Genomic DNA, 27,659 nt, shown 5'->3' with positions numbered 1-27,659 from the left:
TCAAATCTTATCTGACGTGAGAATCAGACTCAGCAGACTATAAATATGAGTCAGTGGATCTGTGTGAACATCTTTGTTCCACTGAAAACACGACCATGCTCTTCCTCAGTGTCCTCCTCAACTGTGAGTATCATTATTATATTTTACCTTTTCATTCAGCTCAAAACTCTTGACAAAGCTTCATGTACAGTGAACGCTCATGCTCAGCAGCACTTTCAGATTAGATTTTTGTTGTTTTAAACATTTACACTGTAAAAACTGCTCTTCTTAAGGTTTTTGTCTCGTTTCTAGTCCAGATATCTAAACATTCTTCAATTAAGAAGCATTTTCTAGACAAACAAATAGCAACACATATTGTCTCGTTTTAAGAAAGTCAAAATTAAATGAGTTTTTGTTAAAACAAGCTAAATAATCACTTACACTGCAAAATAATCTTATTGTAAAACAAAAAACAAGATTACATTGCAAAAAATGCTTTTCTTACTTAGATTTTTTGTCTTGTTTCTAGTCCAAATATCTTAAAATTCCTAAATCATGAAGCATTTTCTAGACAAGAAAAACATATAGTCTTGTTTTCTGAATGAATATGCCAAAATTAGGTGAGTTTTTCCTTAAAACAAGCAAAATAATCTGCCAATGGGGTGAGCAAAATAATCTTACGTCAAAAGAAAAAAACAAGATTATTTTGCTTCCACCACTGGCAGATTATTTAGCTTGTTTTAAGGAAAAACTCACTTAATATTGGCATTTTATTTCTCAAAACAAGACAGTATGTTTTGCTTGTCTAGAAAATGCTTCTTGATATAAGAAATTTTAGATATTTAGACTAGAAACAAGACAAAAAAATCTAAGCAAGAAAAGCATTTTTTGCAGTGTACCCAATGGGGTAAGGACAATATGTCATTCAAAGCGAAAACAAGATAATTTCTCTTACTCCATTGGCAGATTATTTTGCTTGTGTTTTGCTTGTGTTTTGCTTTTTCCAGAAAAAAAAGACAGTGATTATTTTTCTGGTCTGGAAAATGCTTCTTTATTGAAGAGTTTTAAGATAAGGATTTTTTTGCAGTGTGTAGGACTTTGAACACTGTAAAAGATTAGCAGGTATTTTAATGCTTTATCTCGCATTTTTGTCTTTCAGTGGTTCAGATGAACTCCAGACTGCTGATATCTACAAGTATTTCACTGATCTGATCAACTATAATCAAACAAAAATCACCTGACTTCATTGTGAAGTCCAGTTTTACATTTCAGACGTGTGTGTGTGTGTGTGTGTGTGTGTGTGTGTGTGTGTGTGTGTGATGCAGTATCTGGAGATCACTATCCTCTTATTTTTTGATACTTAAAAAGCTCTCTTTCATTTTTCAGTCACAGTAAATACGTGTGAGGGGTCTGTCCTGCATCTCAATTGTGGTAAGAGGTGCAGTGTTACAGTCAATTAAAGTTCTGTTTTGTGTGTGTGTGTGTGTGTGTGTGTGTGTGTGTGTGTGTGTGTGTGTGTGTGTGTGTGTGTGTGTGTGCACAATTATACACTCTCCTGTGAAATATTTATATTTCAAATGTATATTTTTAAATTTTTAAATATTTATTTTTCAAATATATTTTTAAGTGCTATATAAAGGAGCAAGGGGATTTTTCAACAGTATTTCCTCTAATATTTGTTCTTGTGGAGAAAGTCTTATTTGTTTTATTTCGGTTAGAATAAAAGCAGTTTTTAATTGTTTTAAACCCATTTTTAAGTCAATATTATTAACCCCTTTAGGCAATATTAGTTTTGAACAGCTGAATTCTAGTGTCTTGAAGAATGTCTAGTCTAATATTATGTGCTGTCATCATGACAAAGAGGAAAGAAATCTCACTGAAGTTCGAATAGTTCTGACTTCAACTGCATATGCTAATATGATATTACTTTTATCTCCATGCAGACACAGGTACGATTCACATAACTGCTGCAAACTATGGACGTACAGACAAAATCACCTGCTCTGCAGGACGTCCATTTAATGAGGTTCAATACACCAACTGCCATACACCCAGTGCATTGGCTATTGTGTCACAAAGGTAATAATTGCTGCAAAACATGGTAATATTAGGTTCTTAAAAAAAAAAAACTAAAGTTTCGGTTAAGTCCAAATATCTAAAAATTCTTGGTAACACTTTATTTTGATGGTCCATTTGAGAATTAGTAGACTGTCTGCTTAATATCTTTGATATATTTCTTCAACAGACATTTAACTGACTATAAGAAATTTTGCAAGTACATACACTAGTACAACTTACACTAACCCTACCCCTACGCCTCAAAAAATGATCTTCTTACTTAGATTTCTTGTCTTGTTTCTAGTCCAAATATCTAAAAACTCTTAAATCAAGCAGAATTTTCTAGACAAGCAAAACATACTGTCTTGTTTTAAGATAAAATATGCAAAAATGAAGTGAGTTTTTCCTTAAAACAAGCTAAATAATCTGCCAATGGGGTAAGCAAAATAATCTCATGTCAAAAGAAAAAACAAGATTATTTTGCTCACCCTATTGGCAGATTATTTAGCTTGTTTTAAGGAAAAACTCATTTAATATTGGCATATTATTTGTGAAAACAAGACAATATATTTTGCTTGCCTATAGAAAATGCTTCTTGATATAAGAATGTGTAGATAATATGACTAGAAACAAGAGAAAAATCTAAGTAAAAAAAAGCATTTTTTCAGTGTAACAGTCTACTTATAATTAAATGAGAATTAGTTGGCATGTAGATGCAATGTCATTTAAATTCAACATATGGACCATCAGAATAAAGTGGGAATTATTAAATCAAGAATCATTTTCTTGAAAGCACAACATGTTGTCTTGTTTTGAGAAATAATGAGCCAAAATAAAGTGACATTCATCTTAAAACAAGCAAAGTAATCTGACAATGAGTAAACAAAATAATCATAGGGTAAAACAAAAAAACAAGATTACACCGCAAAAAATGCTTTTCTGACTTAGATTTTTTGTCTTGTTTCTAGTCCAAATATCTACATATTCTTAAATCAATAAGCAGTTTCTAGACAAGCAAAGCATATTGTCTTGTTTTAAGAAATAATATGCCAAAATAAAGTGAGTTTTTCCTTAAAACAAGCTAAATAATCTGACAATGGGGTAAGCAAATTAATCTTGTTTTTCGATTTGTGATAAGATTATTTTGCTTCCCCCATTGGCAGATGTTGCTTGTTTTAAGGAAAAACTCACTTCATTTTGGCATATTATTTCTTAAAACAAGACAATATCCTTTGCTTGTGTAGAAAATGATTCTTGATTTGAGATCTTTTAGATATCTGGACTAGAAACAAGACAAAAAAATCTAAGTAAGAAAAGCATTTTTTGCAGTGTATTGGGTCATTTTGACCCAAAGGATGGATTAGTCTATAGACTAATCTATTTATACAGTATCACAAGACAACATGAGGATTAATATTACAGCTAAATGTTATCTGAATGTGTTGTGAACTGTCATTCATTTGCAGTTTTTAATGTAACCTCATGTTTATGTCACATACAGCTGCAATGGCCGGAAAATTTGTGATGTTTCTGCAACAAATGAAGTCTTTACTGATCCCTGCTTCGGGACATACAAGTACCTTTCAACTCTCTATTCTTGCAGGCTATCTCTAATACGTGAGTATTCATTCTCCATAGTCCTGCTCAATAAATTTATGCTTCATTTTAAATATTTTTATGAACTTTATTTAGTGCACTTACATACTCATTTCAATATAAATGTTATTTTTGCTCTGCAAGACTGTACACTGCAGAAGATGCTTTTCTTAAGAGTTTTACTCCTGTTTCTAGTGCACAAATCTTAAAATTCTCAAATCAAGAAGCATTTTCTACTCAAGCAAAAATATAGAGTTGTTTTAGAAATAATGAGTCAAAATGAAGCGAGTTTTCATTAAAACAAGCAAAATAATCTGCCAATGGGGGAAGCAGAATAATCGTATGTCAAAGTGAAAACAAGATTGTTTCCCTTCCCCCATTGGCAGATTATTTTTGCTTGTTTTAAGGAAAACTCCAACACGGGCTCATTGTGGAAACGTATCCCCGCGGACGTTTCTGCGGACCGCGATTTACGTCCCGGGAGGTACGTATTCGAGCGGTTTTTTGTTTTCGCGAATCCGCGAGAGGCCGCTGTGCGCGCTTTTTCGCGTCTCGGGCGGGCGCCTCTCGGGAGTGTGCGGCGTTCGCGCCTGCGCCATTTTCGCGCGAAAAGCCGCTGGATTGAAGAAAAAAAAAAAGCAAAAGCCCTCGTCTTCGATTTCGACCGCGGATCCCGCCGCGTTCTCGTCCTTATTTTTCGGATTCCGTTTTTCGTCTTACCTAATTTCCGGAACCCGCTGTTCCCTGGACTCGATCCCGGTCGTCGTCCACCGCGGCCAGCTCCGGCTCCTCCTCCTCGTCCGGGGCCTCCGCTCCGCCGACGCAAAGCTGTGAGCTAGGCGGACAAACTGATTGCGTCGGGAAAGCCCTCCACTCGAAGGTGACACCGCCCCGCAGCGTTCGCTCGAAAATAACCAAATGGGGCCTTTATGTACCTCCGGCCACGTAAATCACGGTCTCCAGAAACGTCCGCGGGGCTACGTTTCCAGAATGAGCTTGGGTTGGAAAACTCGCTTCATTTTGACTCATTATTTCTGAAAACAAGACAGTATTTTTATGCTGGTCTAGAAAATGCCTCTTGATATAAAAATATTGAGATATTTGGACTAGAAACAAGTTTAGCTAAAGAAATATAGTTGATTTCTGTAATAAATTAAGTTAAAGTAACAAAACCAGTTGTTGTCATGACTTTGTGATACAATCTGTTATAGTACTTACTAAACAGATTTATTTATTTATTTATTTATACATACATGCATGCATACATACTGTACATACAGAGTTAGCTATGAAGCTAATTTACATCTGTAGTCCCTGGGCAGAAAGTTGTAACAAGTTTAACAATGTTAAAAAGAAAAAAAATAGTACAATATACACTATACTGCAGGCCTGTAGCCAGCCTGGTAAAAGGGGTGGCTCTTTTTTTCTCAAGAAGTGGACCTTTTTGCAGTTACACACCTCAGTTTCTATTTAACTATGAGATTTAAATACTGCATTTTAGTGACTTTTTAAGCAGCACTTTTTTTTTTTTGCTGGATTAGCTAGTCAGATGTCATCATAACATTTTGATGTACTAAAAATATTTCCTAAATGTTGCAATAAAGAACAATTTTTCATTCATTCATTCATTCATTTTCTTGTCGGCTTAGTCCCTTTATTAATCCGAGGTCGCCACAGTGGAATGAACCGCCAACTTATCCAGCAGGTTTTTTACGTGCAGGATAAGTGCTATGTCATTTGACTCGTGTCACATTATTGTGGCTTTGAGTCTCCATGGGATTTGAATTACTGTCCAGAGTTATTTAAAATGACACTTTATTACAATAAATATTAAATATTGATATATTTTATTAATTATATAATCAATATATTATCGAATATTAAATTACATAAAATAATTAAAAGGACGCCTTCTTGTCCGTTCGAACCACCCGAACCCCCCCCCCCGGCTTCAGGCATGTACTGTACAGTAAATAAATATTTTGAGTTTACCCTCCTCAAATTACTTCACAACATCTCTCTGTTTTCTGTAGGTTCAGTTACAGCCTGCGAAGGTACAAATGCTGTCCTGAAATGTGGTGTGTAATTTTTTTTATAGTCTTGACTGATAACGTAACGTGAGTTTTTGATTGTTAGTAAAAGTTATAGTAATGAATCTATAAAGTTGCTGTTTTTCAGGGGTAGGATCTTACATAAAGGTTGAAAGCACTAACTACGGCCGAACTGATAGCAGCACATGCTCTGCTGGACGACCTGCTTCTCAACTTACCAAGACGAACTGCTTCAGCTCAACTTCAGACACAGTGGTTGCTGATGCGTGAGTTTACATACATAACGCACAAAAGGACACATCAGTTTCAGGCTGGGAAATTGCACATCCACACAGGCCATCCTATGATAAATAAACCATCTGATGGTTTGCCAAACTGGCAGACAATAGAACAGTATGAAGTGTGATCCCCTTTCAAGGAACTTTGACAGTGCATCAAATATTGACACTATGGGTAGAGTTTCGATTCGAGAAAGTCCTGAAGCACATGTGAAATCACTGCATTGTAATTGGCTGAAGTCTCCGCGATGCGTGATGCAGCATGATGTCATACTAAGCTTATAAAGCCTGGGCTTGCTCTTACAGCTTCAACTTTCTTTGTCTTCACAAGCCTTATGACACTGTCCTCTTCACTCTCCAAAAAACAATGTATTGCTTACATTTATAGATCTTTTTTACCAACTGCGTGATGCTATCATGTCAATATGCCATGAAGGGTTAAGGCAGTTCTGAATGCAAAAGTAGGTTCAACCTGGTGTACCTAGTAAAGTGGCCGATGAGTGTACATTGACAGCATATTACCACAGCCTTTCAATGGGATCATCAAAAATGCTTCTTTTGTTTTTGTCCTGTTTCTAGTCCAAATATTTACAAATTCTTGAATCAAGAAGCATTTTCTGGACAAGCAAATATAGCAAAACATATTGTTTTGTTTTAAGAAATGAGTCAAAATTAAAGTGGGTTTTTCTGTAAAACAAGAAAAATAACCTAAAATAACATTATTCTGCTCACCCCATTGGCAGACTATTCTGCTTTTTTAAAAGGAAAATCTCACAGAATTTTGACTTCTTGTTTCCTTAAAAGACAATATTTTTTGCTGGTCTAGAAAATGCTTTTTGGTTTAAGGATGTTTAGATATTAAAAACAAAACATCTGTCTTTTTTTTGTGTTTTTTTGGTTTTTTTACAGTGAGTGCTACTAAAGACCATGACCACAATAAACAGAATTAAGTTTGGCTTTTATCATATTTTCTTTCACTATTGTCGTTTTGTGGTGTAGATGTAATCGAAAGAACACATGCACAGTATCAGCCTCCAACGATGTCTTCGGGGATCCGTGTTACGTCACATACAAGTACCTGTACATCACCTACAGCTGCGGGTCTGGAAGTAAGTCATTGCAGAGAGCAATAAATCAGCATACTTGGATTCTATTTTTAAATCTGTTTTTTTATCTCATTTCTAAAGAACTCATCTAATTATTTTTCTTATCTTGCAGGTGCTCGGTTATGATCTTCTGCATTTGGACTCTTTATTCTCTGCCAGCATCTGAAACATAATCAGTGTAATAAATAGTCAAGTTTATATGTATAATAGCATATGATGTTTGGCATCTTTGGAATATTTGTAATAAATGTAGTTTGGTGCAGGTGGAGGGTATGCAAAATTATGATTTTCTTCCTTCAACTTTTTGTCTTGTTTCTAGTCCAAATATCTAAAAATCCTTAAAACAGGAACATTTTCTAGACAAGCAAAATAATCTGCCAATGAGGGAAGAGAAATAACCTTGCTTTCACTTTCATTAGACACTAGATTATTGTTCTAACCCCATTGTCAGATTTTTGAGCTTGTTTTAAGGAAAAATAACTTCATTTTGATTATTTATTTCTGAAAACCAAACTTTTCTTTTGTACTTGTCCAGAAAATGCTTCTTGATTTAAGAAGTTTTAGATATTTGGACTAAAAACAAAACCAAAACTTTTTTATTTCAGTGATGAATGTATTCTGTTCTCTCTTTCCTTCTTTTATTTAATGAATATTTCAACCGTCCTTGATTACAATCTGTATTGGGTGTTTCCTTAAAACAAATGCATTAAAAATGGAATCGAGGCAGAGTTCTTAAAGCGTGATAATAGTTTAGTTATAAAGCACTGTTCACACATTAGAGATCTTTGTTTCTTTTAAATCTTGTATTTTACTTTACATGCTTTACTAATGATCAATTCCTTTGTTGTGGTAAACTGCATGAACACAGTAATGCAATATGAAGATGAATTAAAATAGCTGTTCTCTAGTCCAGTTGAAGTCCCAACCATTATGCGATGTTGATCTCTGCTCTGTCCATTTTTGATGTTGAAAATTCAACTCTACAGTTTAACAAAGTGACTTTTATTGACATTTTAGTTGTTTTAATAATATATTAAATAAGAAAAAATATCTAGAGAAATAGGTTTGCAAAATAACAGAAAATGTACTGCAGTTACAAGGTTTCTGTAGTGTAATATACAACACCAACCCAGACAATACAGCACTGCACACTATTGCACATGACAATAAAAATCACTTTTTCACACTTTTCAAGATTAAAAGTTGCTGTAAGAAAGATCAAGATCCCATAATGCAACTCAGAAACCGATATAAACAAAAAACAAAACATTAATCACAATGTGCAGAAACATTTACGGATATTTTTTACAGTGTATGTTAAGCTGTTTTGACCCAATGTACATTGTAAAAAGTGCTGTACAAAAACAGATGAATTTAAATTAAATTAAATATAGTTAGTAAAACAACAAAAGTACTGTCCGTTTTTTAACCAGGTCTTTATACTGTATTTTACAGCAACACTCCAGAAAACAGATCACGTCAAACTATTAAAAATGTTAATAAAAGTCACTGTTTTAAACCTCAAATCAACAGGTTGTTGGAGGAAAGATCAAGCTTCCATAATGCAATTCAAGAGCACAAATAATAATAATTAAAAAAAAACGACTAATCTATGGTCATTATTATCTTTCATTAAGATTTTTTTACATTTGTTTTTAAAGTTTAATTGAATCGTCTGTAAAATAGTCTGTAAAACAACAGTAACAGTAAAAGACTAAAGTCTGGATGGGATACACGGCCAGCCAGAAGTGTGATATGCACATTAATATAGCAGCATTTTTTTTATAACACTGTAAAACAATAATGAATATTTTTACAGTACTGTGACAGTTGGGGTGGGAGTAGAAGTTAATAAAATACAATTAATGGGAAATTAATTAAATAATATAAATAATTTTCGTTAACTTCCGGCCGCAACCATATCCGATCTAGCAACAACACAGTAAATGTACTGGGAGTTTCTTTTACCAGATCTCTATACTGTAATTTACAGCAACCTTCCAGAAAGTATATCACTTTAAACTATTAAAAATGTCAATAAAAGTCACTATTTTCAACTTTTCAACATGTAGATGGAAGGAACAAAGATCAAGTTTCCATAATGCAATTTAAAAGCACAAGATAATTAATAACAACGACTAATTTACGGTAATACATTTTTTTATTATTTATTTTTGAAAATTAACTTGGATATAGAAGACTAAAATAGCAGGAACAGCAAAAGTACTGGAAGTTTTTTTTACCAGGTTTTTACACTGTAATTTACAGCGACAGTCCATAAAATACATCACTTCAAACTATTTAAAATGTTGTAATGGAAATTTTGAATATTGATGATCATATATTGATGTAAATGACAATTCCCAGCAGACACAACATCATAAGACATTAATATTAGGTTAGATTTAGATTGCTAGTGTCTAAGAACAACGTAATGTTGACCTTTAATAGCGATATCAAATGACGTTGATATTTGGTTGATTTTAAGTTGTGTTGTAAAGTGACCAAAATTCAACGTCGAGTCAACATCTTAAACTAACGTCATATTAACCCGAAATACAACTACTCATCAGGTATGGCAACCAAAATTCAACATCTGATAGACGTAATTGTAGCAACATCAAGCTGTAACATCATTAGACGTTGATATTTGATTGATTTTAGGTTAGAGATTGACGTCGGACTGATGTAGGGTTCTGACGTCAACACAATTTTCAATTCCAAATAAAAATGCGACGTCCCACGACACTGGGGTACAACATCAATCTGACGACAGGTTGCGTCCTGTGCCTGCTGGGTTATATATTGACATCATAGATTGATTATAATCATTGTGCCGTTACAGCCATGTATAATCTAAAATGCCTGTGAGTCAATCCTTGGTAGTAAATCAAGCACAAATATGTCCTAGTGAAAACAGAATAAAACTGGATAATTTTTCAGATATGGTAGATTTTTTGTTCTAGTTTTAACCAAAACCTCACTTCATTTTAAGCGGTTGGGTTTAGAGAAGGTTTAGGTCAGCGCCCTCTAGTGGACTTGTGATCTGAAACGTACATCAAAACTTACTATTTCGGATTGTGATAGATGTAGACAGCGCCTCTAGTGGATTTGTCATTGAATCGTACTACAGAACTTACCATAAGTGACATTTCAGAATTGCATAAATGTAAACAGCGCCCCCTTGTGGATTTTTCATCTGAAATGGAAAACAAAACGTACCCTAAGTAACGTATTTCAGATTTGGAAAAATTATAGTGCACGCCCTTTAGTCTCTCTATTTCCTCCCAGATTACAATACAGCCCTACATTTAATTTCCAGTCTTTCATGTTTATTTAGTATTCACACGAAACAATCGAGGCTGTGCCAGTGTTCACAAGAACGGTGTTAATAATTAAGACTTTGCTATAAACCTCAGACAAAATGATATTTCATTCCTGTCATTATGAAACGCAAACAGAAAGCCTTTCCCCCTTCATGTTTGGCCATGAAATTGAATATGATTGGACTGCGCTGTAATCATTATTTACACACTTCCGAGTCTCACATAATACAATGAGCTCCCTTGAGAGTCGACTTGATTAGACTATTCTCGCAGACAGTCAAGAAACTGTGCCTCAAGGTCTTGTTTTTTCTTCTGCCTCGCTAATTTACCATAGTACGCCTCAGACATTTCCCGGCCTTCAGTGCGTTCAGAAGCTTCGGACGGTTTTCCTATAGCTTTATATATAGATCAGAGGCTGTCTGTATAATTTAAGCTGGCTATAGCAAGTTATTTTTGCAATTGTGTTTTCTTTTCAGCAAGCATGGGTTTTTTTTTGCATTGAAAAAGCATCATTAATTTACATAAATTAGATTGTGATCATCGCTAAAGAGATGTTATGATGTTTAATCAGTGCAACGTGCAGTTTATTTTGGTTTAATGGCTCGAATTAATTCAATGATAACAGATCACTAAAATAGTGAACACTTTGTAGTTATTCTTTAACACTGTGAACCGCTTTTACAACTTTATCTTGATCATTATCTTCACAGTTATTGTGCTCGGGCCTTTACTTTTGTTATTTGTGGATTTCATTATTGTTAAGCACATTGGTCAACTTGTGTTATTTTAATTGTGCTTTACACTCACCGGCCACTTTATTAGGCACACCAGTCCAACCGTTCATTAAGCCAAATTTCTAATCAGCCAATCACATGGCAGCAACTGGAACCAAATGGTCAAGATGAGAGTAACTCAAATAAGTACTCAGTACAACCGAGGTCTGCCAAAGAGCATCGCTAAACGCGCAACACGTCCAACATTGAGGCGGATGGACTACAGCAGACCACACCGGGTGCCACTCCTGTCAGCTAAGAACAGGAAACTGAGGAAGAACCCATCTTCTGATGGATAACATGCTTGAATCATCTTAGACTGGGTTTTTGAACATGACAATGAGTTCACTGTACTCAAATGGCCTCCACAGTCACCATATCTCAACCCAGTAAAGCACCTTTGGGATGTGGTGGAACGGGAGATTGGCATCATGGATGTGCAGCCGACAAATCTGCAGCAACTGCGTGATGCTATCATGTCAATATGGAGCAAAATCTCTGAGGAATATTTCCAGTAGCTTGTTAAATCTATGCCACGAAGGATTAAGACAGTTCTGAAGGTAAAAGGGGGTCCAACCTGGTACTAGTTAGGTGTACCTAATAAAGTGGCCAGTGAGTGTGTAAACAAACAAGTCTTTGTCATCATCCTCTGGTCAAGCCTACTGCAGTATCATGTAGAAAAGCTTTGGCTGACTTCTCACTAGCCTGATGTCCATTAAGTCCTCCAAAACAACTCAGTGAGTCAGTGCTTCATAGTCTCTCATGGTCAAGGTGAATGATTCAGTCTCTGAGTGATATGGGAACCGCCAGTCACTTTCCAGTACAAATCAACAGGTCTTGACAGCCAGCACAAGACATACAGGAATGTATTGATATTGTATTCAGCTGGTATCGATCGGTTAGTCATGACTGTTGTCATAAGAAGACTGATGTCTTCTCGCTTGCTGAGTTTTTCCTCTTACAAAATCTGCCATGTAAATAGCAAACGCACCATGGAGCGACGCAATTGACTCTTAAAGGGAATGAGAGACGAGACTCTGGTTAATGCACATTATGCTTAAAACACACCCAGAACTCATTAATAGAATAAGCACAACCCTGTTAGACCATGCGCCGAGCGTATTTTACCATTCTTAAAATAGCAAAAGTGGATTCAGACATGACTTAATGCTTTTGCACCATGCACTTTAGACTTTGCGCCTAGATCCTTAAAATAGAGCTCATCATCTCCAACACAATCTTACGGCAATTCGTAACTTTTTCATTTAGTGGCTAATTCGTAAAAATTCGTACGATCTAATTAGTACAATTTAGTACGATTTGCTTATACCCCTGTGACGGTTGGGGTTAGGGGTGGGGTTAGGTGCCACGCCTCCTTTTTAAAATCGTACCATTTCGTACGAATTAGCCACTAAACTGGCAAAACGTAAAATACTTACGTTTTCTCGTGAGATCAGGCTGTAATCTCTAATAATAATAATAATAATAATAATAATAATAATAATAATAAAGCACTGCAGTTTTGCTACAAAGGCAACAGAGTAATCTTACTGTTTTGCTATGCACTGGGATTCAAGTGTTGCGTAACATTATTATATACTTAACAGCCTAAAGTTCCAGTGTCATTCAATAATCCCTATTATGTATCCAGCAATAACACAATATGTACTCTGTGGTTAAAGTGCAGAAGCCACATAAGCATACTCATGTTTTAAAAAAATTGCTCACAAAAATATGATTACTTACAGAGCCCTTACCATATAAATAATTTTAAATGTCACAGGTTACTCCTTTTATTCCCCAAACTTTGCTCATTTTCCATACCTACACTGTGTGTACCAAAATAGCGACACTGTTATTACGAAAATAAACGTATGCTAAATTCGGTTTACTGATGCTGTAAAGTCTTGGCTGCAATATAAGAACTAATGCCAAGTCAGCTCCACAGTGAATTAAGGGTTTGCAGGTGTTCCATTTAAACCCAATTACATGCATTCTGCTAGTAGTGGGCACTCGTACAACATAAGCAATAACATACATTTGTGTTAGGAGAAGTTAGGGAAGAAAGAAGTAAAAATCTATATAGAAACACAACTCAAGCTTTGGAGTCGGATTTAGAAGCTGTGTTTGATGATAGACGCACAATATGGGAAGGCTCCAGGAACAGGTTTACAAACAACTGGATTAAATAAAAATAAAAGTGAAGGATGGTTATAGTTGGAGTTAGAATTATTAACCCTCCTGTATATTCATTCCCCAATTTCTGTTTAGCCGAGATATTTTTTCAGCACATTTCAATAGTTAACATTTCAATTGCAATAGTTTTAATAACTGATAATTTTTCTCTTTGCCATGATGACAGTCAATAATATTAGACTAGATATTCTTCAAGACACTAGTATTCAGCTTAAAGAGACATTTAAAGGCTTAACTAGGGTAATTAGGGTAAAGTTATGGTAATTAGTCACTGTATAACCAACGCAATCTTACGCCAATTTGTAACTTTGACTCATTTAGTGGCTAATTCGTACGAATTCGTAAGATCTAATTCATAGAATTTAGTACGATTTGCTCATCATGTCTATTCACAACATCGTCCAGAGACAATCCAGACCTTGAAATGGAGACATTCACTTATCTCTTACTCATGAAAACAAGTGTCACTTGAATCCACAGTCATAAGATTAAACCAATAATAATAAATAAATATAAAAGCGTAATAAAATGACAAATAATCAATAATGATAATAATCAAATCATTAATTAATGATCAATAAAATGATATAATGATACTTATATAAATGACTAATGATCATTTGATTAAATAAAATAATTACATGACAAACAAATGAATAACAAATGAAAATAAAACACAACACAAATGAATGGTTGCTTTCTTGCAACAACACACACATAAGTTTGCTACAAGGCTTCTCAGATCCTTGATTAGACTCTTCAGAGGGCTAATATTATTGACCTTAAAATGGCTTTAAAAAAATAAAAAACTGCTTTCATTCTAGCCGAAATAAAACAAATCAGATTTTCTCCAGAAGAAAAAATATTATCAGGAATACTGTGTTTTTTTGCTCCATGAAATATCACTTGAGAAATATTTAAAAAGAATAAATATGTCACAAGAGGGTTAATGATTTTGACTTTAACTGTGTTCGAGCAGGGCGAGAAGACGCACACACATTCACCAGCGCCTGTCTCAAGGTAATCTGCAGCTGAAGCAGGTCTGTTCAGAACAGGTGCCAGCCTCATTTTGAGCCTTGTTAGCAAATCTTTCCCTCATTGCGGGTCTGCGTTCGTAATTCTGTCATCTGAAATAGTGACGGACGGGTCTATTTTTAGAGCCGCCTGGCATTGGGAAGACAGGTCCAGATGGCACAACTGTCTCCATTGCCTAATCAAATTAGTAGATTTCATCAGCGCACAGGACACCGCTGAGGCCAAATGACTTGTCTCTACAGCACACAAACAGGAAAAGGCCATTCATCTACTATGGAGGAAGTCTCTGTTTGCTTTACGTTCACCTTAAAGGATCAGTTCACTCAAAAATGTACATTTTGTTATAAATTTCTCATTCAATTAATCAAATTTCCTTTGGGGCAGCATGGTGGCGCAATGGGTAGCACAATCGCCTCACAGCAAGAAGGTTGCTAGTTCGAGCCCCGGCTGGATTAGTTGGCATTTCTGTGTGGAGTTTGAACGTACAACTGAAGAGTATGTAATAAATCAAAACTCTAAATTCATAAATGATGCATGTGATCCGTTCTTATAATTAGAAATACAGTCCAAATTTTTTTCGATCACTTAAAATTGAAGTCAGATTAAATTCGGAGCTGATCAACAAATATAAATAAGTTCTAATAAATAACAGAATTCTTTTCAGAAGCGCTAGAGAAGGCTTACACGCATTTAACTTTCGACCTAGCTGCTAGTTTCACCATTGGGCTGACTTTTACAAATGTAAGTTTGGATGTCATTTCACATGACATTTATTGCCATACTACTGAAAGCAGCAGCAGATAGTTCAGCTCAGATCTGGAAAATGAAATAAACCGGCTGAAACTGAACTTTAGTACCAACATATCAACATATCAGTGATCCAGCATCTACATTTAATCATGTTAAATAGGTTAAATATGTGTTTACTAGAATATAAACTTCACCATTTGGCTGGAGTGCAGTGAGTGCTCTATTCTGTGTCTGGTGCAAACAGCCAAATTGCTTATCCCTGCGAATCTCATCACGTAGTGTGTTGTTAGTTCGGGGTTAGAATGTGACATTTGTTTTTTATTTAGTAGCTATAGTCATATAAAAAGAGAGCTATCTTTAAGCTTCTCAAAAAGGTATTCTATCAGAATATATAGCAGTTTTTGTGACCTTAAGTGAAGTTTAATTGTAAACTAATTTCGATAGGATCACGTGCTTATGATTGTTCACAGCTGTTCCAACTTCAGCTAATGACTAATTATCCTATCAGACGATCCTTAACTCACTATTAATAGCCAGACTTTTCTCATCTCAATATCTTTGTCTTGTAGAACCCCCCCCCCCCCCCACAACCACCCAACCCTACTTTCCCTCCTTTCAAACGGGAAGCGCTTAGCGCTGTTGCCTCACAGCAAGAATGCCCCTGGTTTAATTCCTTTCCAAACCAGGCGACATTTCTGTGCAGTTTTGCTCGTTCTCCCCGTGCTCGTGTGGGTTTTCCCCGGGTACTCCGGTTTCCTCCCAGAGTTCCCACCATATCTGACACTTAGCTACAATAAGCAAGAGGGGGAGTCATCAAGATCTACCTGAGCTCAAACTCCCCTCTCGCCTTGCAACGGGAGGGAGCCCAGGGCTCGAGGATCTCCCAGGACTGCTCTCTCCCGGGACAGCACGCCAAACTAGCTTCATTATCAATCATCAGCTAAGGGTGAACTCTTAAAACCTTTTATTAGTGTTCATCCAAAACAAATTCAGCTTTTATAATGATTAAAATCTAAATCTAACTTTTTTTTTTGTAGTTGACATGTTTATTTAAAGTTATCAGAATGGATGTACAACGTGCTTCCAGAAATATAATCAGAGGAATGAACCATGGGTTATAGTCCAAATGTACTACAAAAGCAAACCACAAACAATGTTAGCAAATAGATTAATTAAACATGTAGCAGATAAATAAATGCAACAATTGTTTACGAGCAAAATAATAATCAATAAAAATAAATAAATGGACACATGGAGGTAAAGAAAAAATAAGTAGTAGTTTACAAGATGTAAAATAAAAGTTACTTTGTGAGATGTGAAGTGAAATTGTTAAGCAATAATCAATAGATTGCCATTTATTGAAGGATTTAGTAAAGTTAAATCAAATCAAAACTAAGGGCCTACTCACACTATGCCATCAGTACCGTGCCCAGGCCCGTTTCCCGGATCGTTTGAGAAGTGTGAGTGCGCTGAATCGCGCTCAAGCACGGTTCACTTGGCCGGCCCTGGCCCGGTTGGGAGAGGTGTGCCTGAGCGCGGTACACTTGGGCTTTGGTTCGGTACGCTTGTAGTGTGAGTACAAAACGCGCCAAAGCCCGAAACCGAAAGCGAGACGTGACTTTTAAAGGACTGTTTGATATGGATTTATTAATCATTCTTACTGTTCAGTGAACGCAAACTGCCGTAGTTTATTAAAGACGCAAACTCCTCACAGCACGCCAGCTGCGCGCCTTCAGCAAACCTCCTCATTCCTGCAGCACGAGGGCTTTATGATTGTTTATGAGCGCCAAAAGTGGCGGATCTGTTCGGCGAAATATCTGACTGCGTGTCCCCGCATCCCTAAGGACTGTTTGGCAAAATATTTGACGGCATATCAAACGACTGAAACGATATAACTAGAGAAATCTCCACTGTGCTGCTGAGTGAGAGCGTATGGCAAGCCGTTTTAGCATTTAAACCTTGTTCTGACTATCCATAAATATATTTAGAGATATCTCTAATTATATTTTGACTAGTCATAATTATAATTCGACTAGTCAGAATGACAATTGTAATTGTAATTAGAGATATCTCTAAATGAGTTTTGACTCGTCAAAAATCCAATTCAAGATATCTACAACTGTAATTCGACTATTAGTAAATTAATTAGAGATATCTTCAAATATATTTGTAAATATCTCTAAATATGATGAATTAAAGACATCTCCAAATGTAATTATGACTAGTAAAAACTCAGAGATATCTCTAATTACAATTGTGACTAGTCAAAACTCATTTAGAGATATCTGCAAATATTTTTCAATGGAAGTCAATGTAGGAATATGACTAGTCAGTCATAATATATTTGCAGATATCTCCAATCTGATTTCGTACTAGTACAATTGTAATTGCAGATATCTCTAATTGTTATTCTGACTAGTCGAATTATAATTATGACTAGTCAAAATATAATTAGAGATATCTCGAAATATATTTATGGAGTCAGAACAAAGATTTAAATGCTAAAAAGGCTTGCCATAGAGAGCGCTTCTGAACAGCGCAGCAGCGATGACGTAAGCGTGCCGAGGCCCGATATGGTGTGAGCGCGGGCCGTCAGGGGAGACGGGAGGGGGGACAAGCGTGCTTTGGCCCGGTTCAAAGCAACTGTACCTAGTGTGAGTATGGCCTAATATTGCTCTTTTTTTATGTGCAATATTTGCCAGTTACAACATGTCAGATCTTGTATGTGCGTGTGTGCATGTAAATGACACGGGCATATCTAATAGCTCATAGTTAAAAAATAATCTGATATAGGCAGCTGGTCAATTCCAAAAAAAGAAAAAAGAAAGCTGTAAATGCAGTGCAGCTGTTACATGTGTAACCCCGCCGGTCCTACACCACCCAACCTGCTCCGAGCTGGGATCGTGCCAGCGACCTTCTGCATGGGAGCTGCTCGAACAAGTAGGCTAAAGACCATAGCCTGCACAGCTCATACTAGCTGGCCTGTGTTACACATGCACATACTGTATTTTCCCTTACAGCGTATACTAATCACCCCTACCAAAACAGTATTGACAATCACACAGTACCAAAGACAAAAAACCCATCAAATAATACCATGAAAGTCAACGAGTCTTTAAACAAGTCACGCTGTGCTGGCGCAACAAAAATATCCGACACACTTAGCTGAATCCGCTGGACTTGGAGATAATGTTGGTCCCCGACAGCGTCCGCTCACCTTCTCAGTCTCCATAGTGTAGAATAATCGCTGATGATCTACAAAGAGCACTGAAGTTACTCCACTTCGTCATGCAAAACGAAGCGCTTTACAATCAATTCATTCACCATGCTTCATTGTCTTTCCTGGTTAGAGATTGAGGTAAAGTTAGTTTTATATTCACACACTGAGACTTTGGCATTCAATAAAACACTAAAGCAGATTTTAAAAAGGCTAATACAGATTAATTATGAGGTATGAGCACAACTTGTATGAGCAGAACTCATTAAGAGAATAAGCACAGCCCTGTTAGACCATGCGCCTGGGCGCAGAGCGTGTTTTATCATCCTTAAAATAGCCAAAGTGGATTCAGACTTGCCTTAATGCTTTTGAGCCAATAGAGGTAAAGTTGGTTTTATATTCGCTTTTTTGTTCATTTAGAAGTCTCAATATTGATCAACATGTTACTTTGAATGTTCGATAGGAATTAGCATGCAAGTATGACTTGTAAACAACATTAACACTATCTGATTGACTGTAAACAATGCTGTAATTTGATAATCAAAGGGTGCTAATATGGTTTCCTAATTTATAATTTGCAAAGAATACTTTTCTGAAGTTATATTATTAAGGGGAAAGTCTGAATATGCGAATATAAAACCAACTTTACCTTTATTTTGAGCCATGTGCTTTAGATGTTGCGCTTAGATCATTAAAATAGAGCCCTGAATGTGTAAATATTAAACCAACTTTACCTCAATTGGTGAGAGGCATTGGGGTAAAGTTGGTTTCATATTCGCACATTCAGACTTTCACCTTACTTAATATAATTTTTAGTAAAGTATCCACATTCTAAATAGAGATATCATATGATCAGCCAATGACTATCAAAGAACAACATTGTTTAGTCAATTAAATAGAGATTAAGATATTTTAAGATTTACTTAGTTGCCATTTCAGACCCAATATTGAAAGTAGAATGATAAACAATATAAAGTCAGTCAGTCAAGAAATGTCCATCTATTTGAAATAAACACAACGTATAACATTAAAATGAACCCCAAACATCCACAATTATCTGCAGTTCACTTGACATATAATATCACAAAATGATCAAATAAACACTTACAGGTTGACAAGGGATTACAAATCATCAACTTTATGACCAAAATAAATTAGTGTGGGAATTAGGAAACATTGCTCTCTCGACCCACAAGCTGACTTCTTCTTCTTCTTCTTCATTAATTTAATGGCAGTTGACAAACAACAAAATGGTGTATTTCCGCCACCAACTGGTATGGAGTGTGGATCATTATAACTTAACCCTCATTGCTCATTGCTTTCTTTTATTAAATCCTCTCCCATTAATGAGTATTTTTAAGTTACTGCAATAAAAAGGTAAACCATTTATTTCCTACTTATTATAGTTATTTCCTGAGTTATTTTGTAGAATGTTATCTAATTTGAATTGCACTCGTATCTCTTCTAAATTCTCACTAAGTTCCCTCCTTTCATCTTCATACTTCATGCAGTGTAATATGACATGTTCTTCCGTCTCCTCTTGTCCACAAAACTCACACTGTCCTGTACCATGTTCACCCATTTAAAAAAGTGTACTATTTATTTTGTGTGTCCAAATCTCATCCTAGATATTATCTCTGCTCTCCTGTTTTTTCCTATACACTTCTCATTTCTCCTACTTTCTTTTGAATTTGTGAAACCACTGGCTCTTTTTTCATTATCCAACTATTTTTGCCCCCTTTCTTTCAGTCTTTTCTTAATAGTACTCTTGACTTCACTCTTATTACCACCCGCGGGCCCTAGTTTGGGCATCTCTGGTTTAGATGATGATGAAGATTTCTATATGAGAACTGAAATCACCAAATGGCTTTAAATAATCATTAAATTCCCCACAGAATGTACACAAACAGCATGCAAACGCATCACGTGAATGCATCTTTAATACTCATTCCTCTTCAGTACTTTTAAAAGGCCTGCTTCATACTTATACTTTCAGTAATATTTACAACAGACACATTTACTCGTCTTGCACTAGATTTTTGGGCAAGTAATGATACCTTTACTCGAGCGTGATGTTTCACGACTCTTCACCACTGGTGTTCATACTAATGATGGCACACACACTCGAGCTCCGCTTTGATTTTCTAGAAAACAAGGAAACTTTAGTGAGGCTTTAATATGTTGTATTTAAATCCACTTCTACTAACAAGAGCCTTAATCTTACTTCCTTAAACAAACAATGAACAGGAAATACGTGAAATAGATCTGCATTGTAAACACTGACACCTTGTTTACGCTGTAACGTGACAAAACAGAGCAAGCGTGCAGCAGAGATGAGCTGCTGTTATACTGAAGCTGCATGCTGGCTCTTGTAATGGAATCTAAATAAGGGTCAATTGCCGATTAGCAAATGCATTACTCTAGATACCATAAAAACAGATGTAAAGTGGATAATGACTGAAAGCTTATGCTCAGCCTCTGACCACACATATATCATGTGCATTAGTGGAAATCTGCCATAGTGTAGTCCCATACACAGCCAATGGAAGTAGCCAAAGCCATCAGAATCAATGCTTAACCATACAGAATGCAAATATCGCTCTGCTAATTATCTTTCAAGGGATGTTGTCATTCATCTATATTGCTAACATATGCTTTTCTTCTTCGCATTAAATCAGGGGTTTGCAGCTTTGCTACTGAAGAGCTGCCATGCTCATTATAGTTGATTTTGTTATTGTTAAGCCTCACTCACACTGCCGCTCTGTGTGGAAACCGTTGTGGGTGTTCCTTGAGGTTGTTTAGGCAGTGTTTATGGTGATATTCGCAGAGAGCGATTGAGCTCATGTGCCGCTGAAAGTAAACATTGTTCAGAGAAAACACAAACTATAAACGGAATCAGCGCAAAGATGATCAAGAACAAAGTGTGTTCTCTGTCATTGCGGCCATTTCTCTAGTTCAGTATATGAGGGGTTTCATTGCAAAACGAGATATATCCATTTTAAGAAATGTTGGTTGTTTGACATTATTATTTAAGACATCAACAGTCAAGTTCATTCACAGTTTTTGTACATTAAACTATTACTTGAGCTCAGTGAAGGCCAGGAACAATATTTTCAAATGCAGGATATATTTATATCGCATAAATAAATCTTCAGCTACATGTAGGAAATTATTTAAAAAATAAACTTACACTTAGAAATGTCTCCTTGCAGACAGGATTCTTGGGATGGGGAGGAGCGCAGAAAAAAAGGCGCTCCCTCTTGACATCAGCGGAGACTCGTTTCCTGCTGCATTTGTGTATTGTTGACAGACGCAGGAGTATCTTATTCTGGTCCACTTTTATACATTTTTGTGAAGTTGAAGGCTTCATCTTCTATCGCTAAATCAATAAGCAAACTGGAAGCACTTCACCGGCAGCGACTCTCTTCCCAGTAGATGCTGAGCTTGCGCTCATTTAACATTTAAACTCTTAATTAGGTTAACTACGCAGGTTAGGGTAATTAGGCAAGTTATTGTATAATGATGGTTTGTTCTGTAGACTATTGAAAAAAATATACAACTTTTATACATTTTTATAATTTTTTTTTATACATTTTCACCTTAAAATGGTCTTTGAAAAATTAAAAACTACTTTTATTCTAGCTAAAGTAAAACAAATAAGACTTTCTCCAGAAGAACAAATATTATCAGATATACTGTAAATATATATATATATATATATATATATATATATATATATATATATATATATATATATATATATATATATATATATATATATATATAATGGTTGTAACTCTTCTTGCCCAGGCACACATCACCCATGTGCTGACAGTTCTCTGCACAAACCACACTACAGTCAGTGAAAATAAGACCACTCTCTCCATCATGTCAGACATGCCACACTTTCAGAACTAGAGTGAAGTACCAGACATCTGGCTGCAAGTCTTAGAAAAGTGCTGAACAAGTTTCATTCAGGAGAGAAACGCAGAGCATGTTAATGTTTACCACGGCGCTAGTCTGTAATCACTGTAAGCTCGTGTGCACAGCGGGTACTGCAGGCGTTGCTAAGAAACTGTGTAGTGATGCCATCCTGTTTCTGGTTTACATGTTGAACATAATATCCATCCAGACATGCAAACAAACTGGACTATTGCATAAAACATTTGCGAATAAAGCAGTGTTTCCATCCGATGAGGAACAGAAGAGAACAAACTCATCACTTCCTGATAAACTGGAGCGAATATGAGTTAAATGAATAAATGAATGAATAATATGAATAAATATGAGTCCGAGAAAGTGTAGTAGAGAAGCCGCTTCTTTAGTAAATCAGTTGAGCATCAGAACAGGAAGACGAAATGCAATGAACGCGGTGAATGCGGTGGCTTTCGGAGGTTTAAGACAGGAGCACAGACAGATGCTCATGACCAGGGGTCACCAATCCTGGTCCTGGAGGGCCGGTGTCCCTGCAGGGTTTAGCTCCATCTTGCCTTAACACACCTGCCTGGATGTCTCAAGTATACCTGGTAAGACCCTGATTAGCTTGTTCAGGTGTGTTTGATTAGGGTTGGAGCTAAAATCTGCAGGACACCGGCCCTCCAGGAACAAGTTTGGTGACCACTGCTCAATACAGTTCTAACATAGCAACATTTCTCTGGCCCAGCTCTGGCCCACACAGTCAGGTTTGCTTGGCCCACATGCCGCAGTGAATTACGATACACGACTGGACCAAATCTAGCTTCCAGACAAGGGCCAAAAATGAACCATATCGGTGCCAAGTCTCAGCCAAGTTAATAACTCATAACTGGGCCAGATAGATTGGTGTGTCACGATTTCAATGACATTGATTAACCCATGAAGAGTTGCGTTTTAGGCACACTATGTGCATGGTTTTTCTCAAAGTGACCTGATTGGTAGAATTCTTTTCTTTACTCAAAAATTATTTTAATGTATTTTAAATGTGGGTCAAGACTGGCCAAACTCACATGGCCCACATATCAGTTTTTAAAATCTGGGCCAAATACTATGTTTACATCTGGCCCAAATCTTGTGTGCTGCCTTAAAGACGGTGCCACCTCTGCCAAACCCGGGCCATGTTTGGCCCACATGCTGCATGCCAGTGCCGGATGAATGCCTGCGGTGCCAGCTTAATGCCAAATCTGGGCCAGAATTCTTTGCTACAAGGAAGAATAATAGAAGAATAATAATACTGAAGCACTGTGATGACGGACTGACGGCTGAGTCCTTTTACAATCAGCACAACAACATTTCAGATCTTTCACAATGCCCTGCTGAAAAATCCAGCTTAAACCAGCCTAAACTGGTTGGCTGGATTTATCTGGTTGACCAGGCTGGTTTTAGAGGGGTTTTGGCCATTTCCAGGCTGAATTCCAGCTATTTCCAGCATGGTCTTAGCAGGTCAGGCTGGGAGATGACCAGCTAAAACCAGCTTGACCAGCCTAATCAGGCTGGGAGCCCAGCCAAAACCAGCTATGTCCAGCTGGTCAAGCTGGTTTTAGTTGGTTTTAGCTGGTCATTTTCCAGCCTGTCCAGCTAAGACCAGGCTATAAATAGCTGGAAGTCAGCCTGGAAATGGCCAAAACCTCTCTAAAACCAGCCTGGTCGACCAACTAAAACCAACCAACCAGCTTAGGATGGTTTAAGCTGGATTTTTTAGCAGGGTGTGCTGGAAATGCTGCAAACTCCATTACTGTGTCCCATCATACACATTTATATTTGATCATCATCTGTCAAAAACGAAATCCCATGACTTTACCGATGCACACGCTGGAGTTTATTCACTAACAGTGTTTTCATTGTAGTTTATATGCATTTTTCTTATCAGATGAAAAGTTTATCCTACTCAGTTGTGCATATACACACATGCTGGCATTTCCATTAAGCATGTTTGTAATGTAATATTCCAAAATGCATCTAAAAATAAAAAACATAAAAATAAAAATAAAACAGCGGATGGTGTCAGGTCTTTGACATCTAAACTTCACACACACACACACACACACACACACACACACACACACACACACACACACACACACACACACACACACACACACACACACACACACACATCGTGGCTCTTTTCAAGCGCTCCTTCATGCTCCTCTGGCTGTCAGCAGGTACCACAGAGAATCCCAGATCATGTGCACGAGGAAGCCAGACTTGTTTACTTTGATTTCTCAGATGGCAGGACACAAACCCCTGTGAAAAAAATCTTTCTGCCGTTTCCCCTAAGCTAATCTGCGCCAACGTACATTTCTATTGTGCCGTTGTTTAATTTTCTGCATGAGGTGAGGATGATTTGTTCCAAAAGAGTTCAGATATTATTCACCAATGGCCTGTTGTTCGACATCTGCATGCAGAATACGCGAACGTGCTTCTCACTGCTCATGGGTGAAATTTGATGTGCTCGAAATCAGCCTATTATACTGTGTTGAACCGCAGGATCCAGTTGCCGTTTTTGCCAACAGCTCCCTTTGCTATCATCAAACTGAGACAGTCATATAAAATGCGAGCCGGCATTATAATTGGAGCAGGGTGTTTTCACATCTCTAGTTTGGACAAAGTCAGCAAAGTGGGTGAGTCCAGCTCTGTTTAGGTGGCAGCAGGTCCGGAGCAAGCTGAACTGCCGCTCTAGGCAAAGGACGGTCACGCCACCCTCAAACCTAAAGTGGAACCGGGGTGGTCTATTCTGCCGCCCTAGACGTGGCTATAACTGAGGCGCGGGTGGCGAGGATAGTTTCGGGGACGCCGCTCTCTGTATTCTGCCACCCATCCGTGTGGATGAGGGTGCGGGTGGCGAGGGTAGTTTCGGGAACGCCGCCATCTCTATTCTACCACCCTAGGCGGCCGCCAAGGTCGCCTCTATGGAAGCGCCGGCCCTGCGTGGGAGTATCAGGAGAGGGAAAGAGGGAAGGTTTTTGCATAAAAAAGGGAGTTTCAGTTCGAGCACGCGCTGATTTTCACAGAGGCAAAACAAACAACAGACCCAGGAGAGAAAGACAGTGTGTTTACATGGACATCAGTCATCAAATTATTTGCCAAATTATTAATTTGCGGACTTTAACTGCAGTTTGGCTCTTTCACTTTCATTCAGGATTTCTTGCATGCCCCCCTTGTCAATCCAGATATAGGATGCAGGAACTGCTGGAAGAGCGTAGTTTTAAAAAAAAACCTCTGCATTTCTCTGTAACTTAGATGCTCTAGGCAGGTAGCGTCAGAAAGCCATGTGTGTATAGACCAGGGGTCACCAATCTTGGTCCTGGAGGGCCGGTGTCCCTGCAGGGTTTAGCTGCAACTTGCTTTAACACACATGCCTGGATGTTTCAAGTATACCTAGTAAGACCTTGATTAGCTTGTTCAGGTGTGTTTAATTAGGGTTGGAGCTAAAACAGGACAACGGTCCTCCAGGAACAAGTTTGGTGACCCCTGGTGTAGACTATCCTGTCACAAAATGCGACGACAAATCTACACGACGGTAATAGTTTGATTGTGGTGTTTACATATATTCACATTCGGAGAGCAGCATTTACAGTGGATCTTTCAGTTTATAATGTTGTAGTGATATTATCTTACTGTACACTGAGTAACTCAATCATTTTGACTAAGGTCTGTCTTTAAACACTAAAAGAGTACTGCTGACAACAAACAAAGACACTGATCACACACACTTACCAAATCTGTAGAGACAGAACAATCAACACCAACTGGAGCCGCGTCTTTAATAAAAGGAGACGAGCAGCAAATCCAGATTTCACCATTTCCAGATGAGAAAAGCTCTCGGGTAAAAAATGTTCCTCCCAAATGTATTTCTGTATGTGCATTGTAATTCACATGTGAGTCCAGCTGCACTCTCATAGCGGGAAATGAAAACAAAACCTTCCCATTTATAAACACAACACTGACGACATGTCTCCAAATTCTTCTTCTTCCACTTGTTTTGGCAACACAACCTAGCGTCTCTCTGCCGTCTGAACACTGTAACAGGTAAAAACAGTCTTCGAAGCGATCATGCATATTAATGAAGTTGCACCGCATACACAATAGAGCGCGCTGATTGGTTTGAACCAAGTCTTACTTATGCATTAATGCTGCACACTCAGGGACGTCACGATGTACTCGCAGGTACAGACGTCCACACTCCACACTGGAACACATGCAAGGATCTAATCTCCGTGACGCAGCTTCAAAAATTAGTTTTAAACCAGAAGAACGAATGTGCTCAAAATAACGCAAAAACAGCCAATTTTCACTTTCTATTTAGTGTCCTAATAGTGTTTATAGCAGCATGGGACACATATATATGACTGTCAAAAGCTCAAAACATGTGTTTTGGTGTTTCGTGACCCTTTAAATGCTATTTCCTTCTGTTTTTGTTCTGTTTATTACATTTTTACAAAAAAACAGGATCGTTTTACAGTAAAACAGAAGCAAATATCATTCCAGGCCTTCAAGCATAAAAAAAATACAATTACAATTAAACAATATTTAATAAAATAAAATAAAATAAAATAAAGCAATAATATTTAGAAAATACATTCATTCATTTATTCATTTTCTTTTCGGCTTAGTCCATTTATTAATCTGGGGTTGCCACAGCAGAATGAACCACTAACTTATCTAGCACATGTTTAACTCAGCGGATGCCCTTCCAGCCGCAACCTATCTCTTTGAAACACCCATACACACTCATTCACACTAATACACTACGGACATTTTAGCCTACTCAATTCACCTGTACCGCATGTCTTTGGACTGTGGGGGAAACCGGAGCACCCGGAGGAATCCCACACGTTTGCAGGGAGAACATGCACAGAAACACCAACTTACCCAGCTGAGGCTCGAACCAGCAACCTTCTTGCTGTGAGGCGACAGCACTACCTACTTCACCACTGCGTCGTAATAAAATTAGGAAAATACATCAAAATAAATACGAATTAACAAAAAAAGGGTCGAGTATGTATGAAATATCATGTAAAACTACTTAAAGCTACTCTAGGATGTCAAACATCAAATAAAATATGCACATTTCAAAGCACTTCATGGGACCTTTAAGCAAGATCCGCACCTCTGCACGTGCCAACACTAAAAACCTCGGCCTCTGTGAGCACACCTATTTCTGAGATCTTGCCTTCATCCTTCATGATGGAGGAACCTATCTGCAGGTAATTTGTGCCCTGAATCCATGAAAAGCCGCTTCTTCAGCCGGAACTAATTTACGTAGAATCACTTTTACCCTGCGTGTGTAATGGCCCTGCCAGAAGAGCTGAATGA

At 37.3% G+C, this 27,659-nt stretch overlaps 1 protein-coding gene and 2 long non-coding RNA genes across 3 annotated transcripts in view; 1 reads left to right on the top strand and 2 right to left on the bottom strand.

Moving 5' to 3' along the window:
- Window positions 1–19,598, bottom strand: part of LOC147838993 (uncharacterized) — a 41,007-nt gene extending 21,409 nt beyond the window's left edge. The window contains exons 1-2 of the long non-coding RNA XR_015520831.1: window positions 19,474–19,598; window positions 18,310–18,403 (exon numbers count right to left, since the gene is read on the bottom strand). This is a non-coding gene — a long non-coding RNA (uncharacterized LOC147838993). The remainder of the gene's footprint in view (window positions 1–18,309; window positions 18,404–19,473) is intronic.
- On the top strand, window positions 70–7,334 carry zgc:136410. Its single transcript, NM_001040294.2, is given in 9 exon segments — window positions 70–123; window positions 1,139–1,174; window positions 1,366–1,410; window positions 1,923–2,058; window positions 3,539–3,654; window positions 5,667–5,711; window positions 5,812–5,950; window positions 6,962–7,071; window positions 7,181–7,334. Coding segments are annotated over 9 exon segments (669 nt in total). The 5' UTR covers window positions 70–95; the 3' UTR covers window positions 7,195–7,334.
- Window positions 7,370–11,461, bottom strand: LOC147838994 (uncharacterized). The gene is made up of 2 exons (XR_015520832.1): window positions 9,296–11,461; window positions 7,370–9,253 (listed from the first exon to the last, which is right to left on the bottom strand). It is a non-coding gene; the product is annotated as an uncharacterized LOC147838994 (long non-coding RNA).
- Window positions 19,599–27,659: the final 8,061 nt, after the last annotated feature.

Source organism: Danio rerio, chromosome 21 (assembly GCF_052040795.2).
Source record: "Danio rerio strain M-AB ecotype USA chromosome 21, GRCz13ab, whole genome shotgun sequence".
Lineage (NCBI taxonomy): Eukaryota > Metazoa > Chordata > Actinopteri > Cypriniformes > Danionidae > Danio > Danio rerio.
This window is presented reverse-complemented; position numbering and strand designations above follow the sequence as displayed.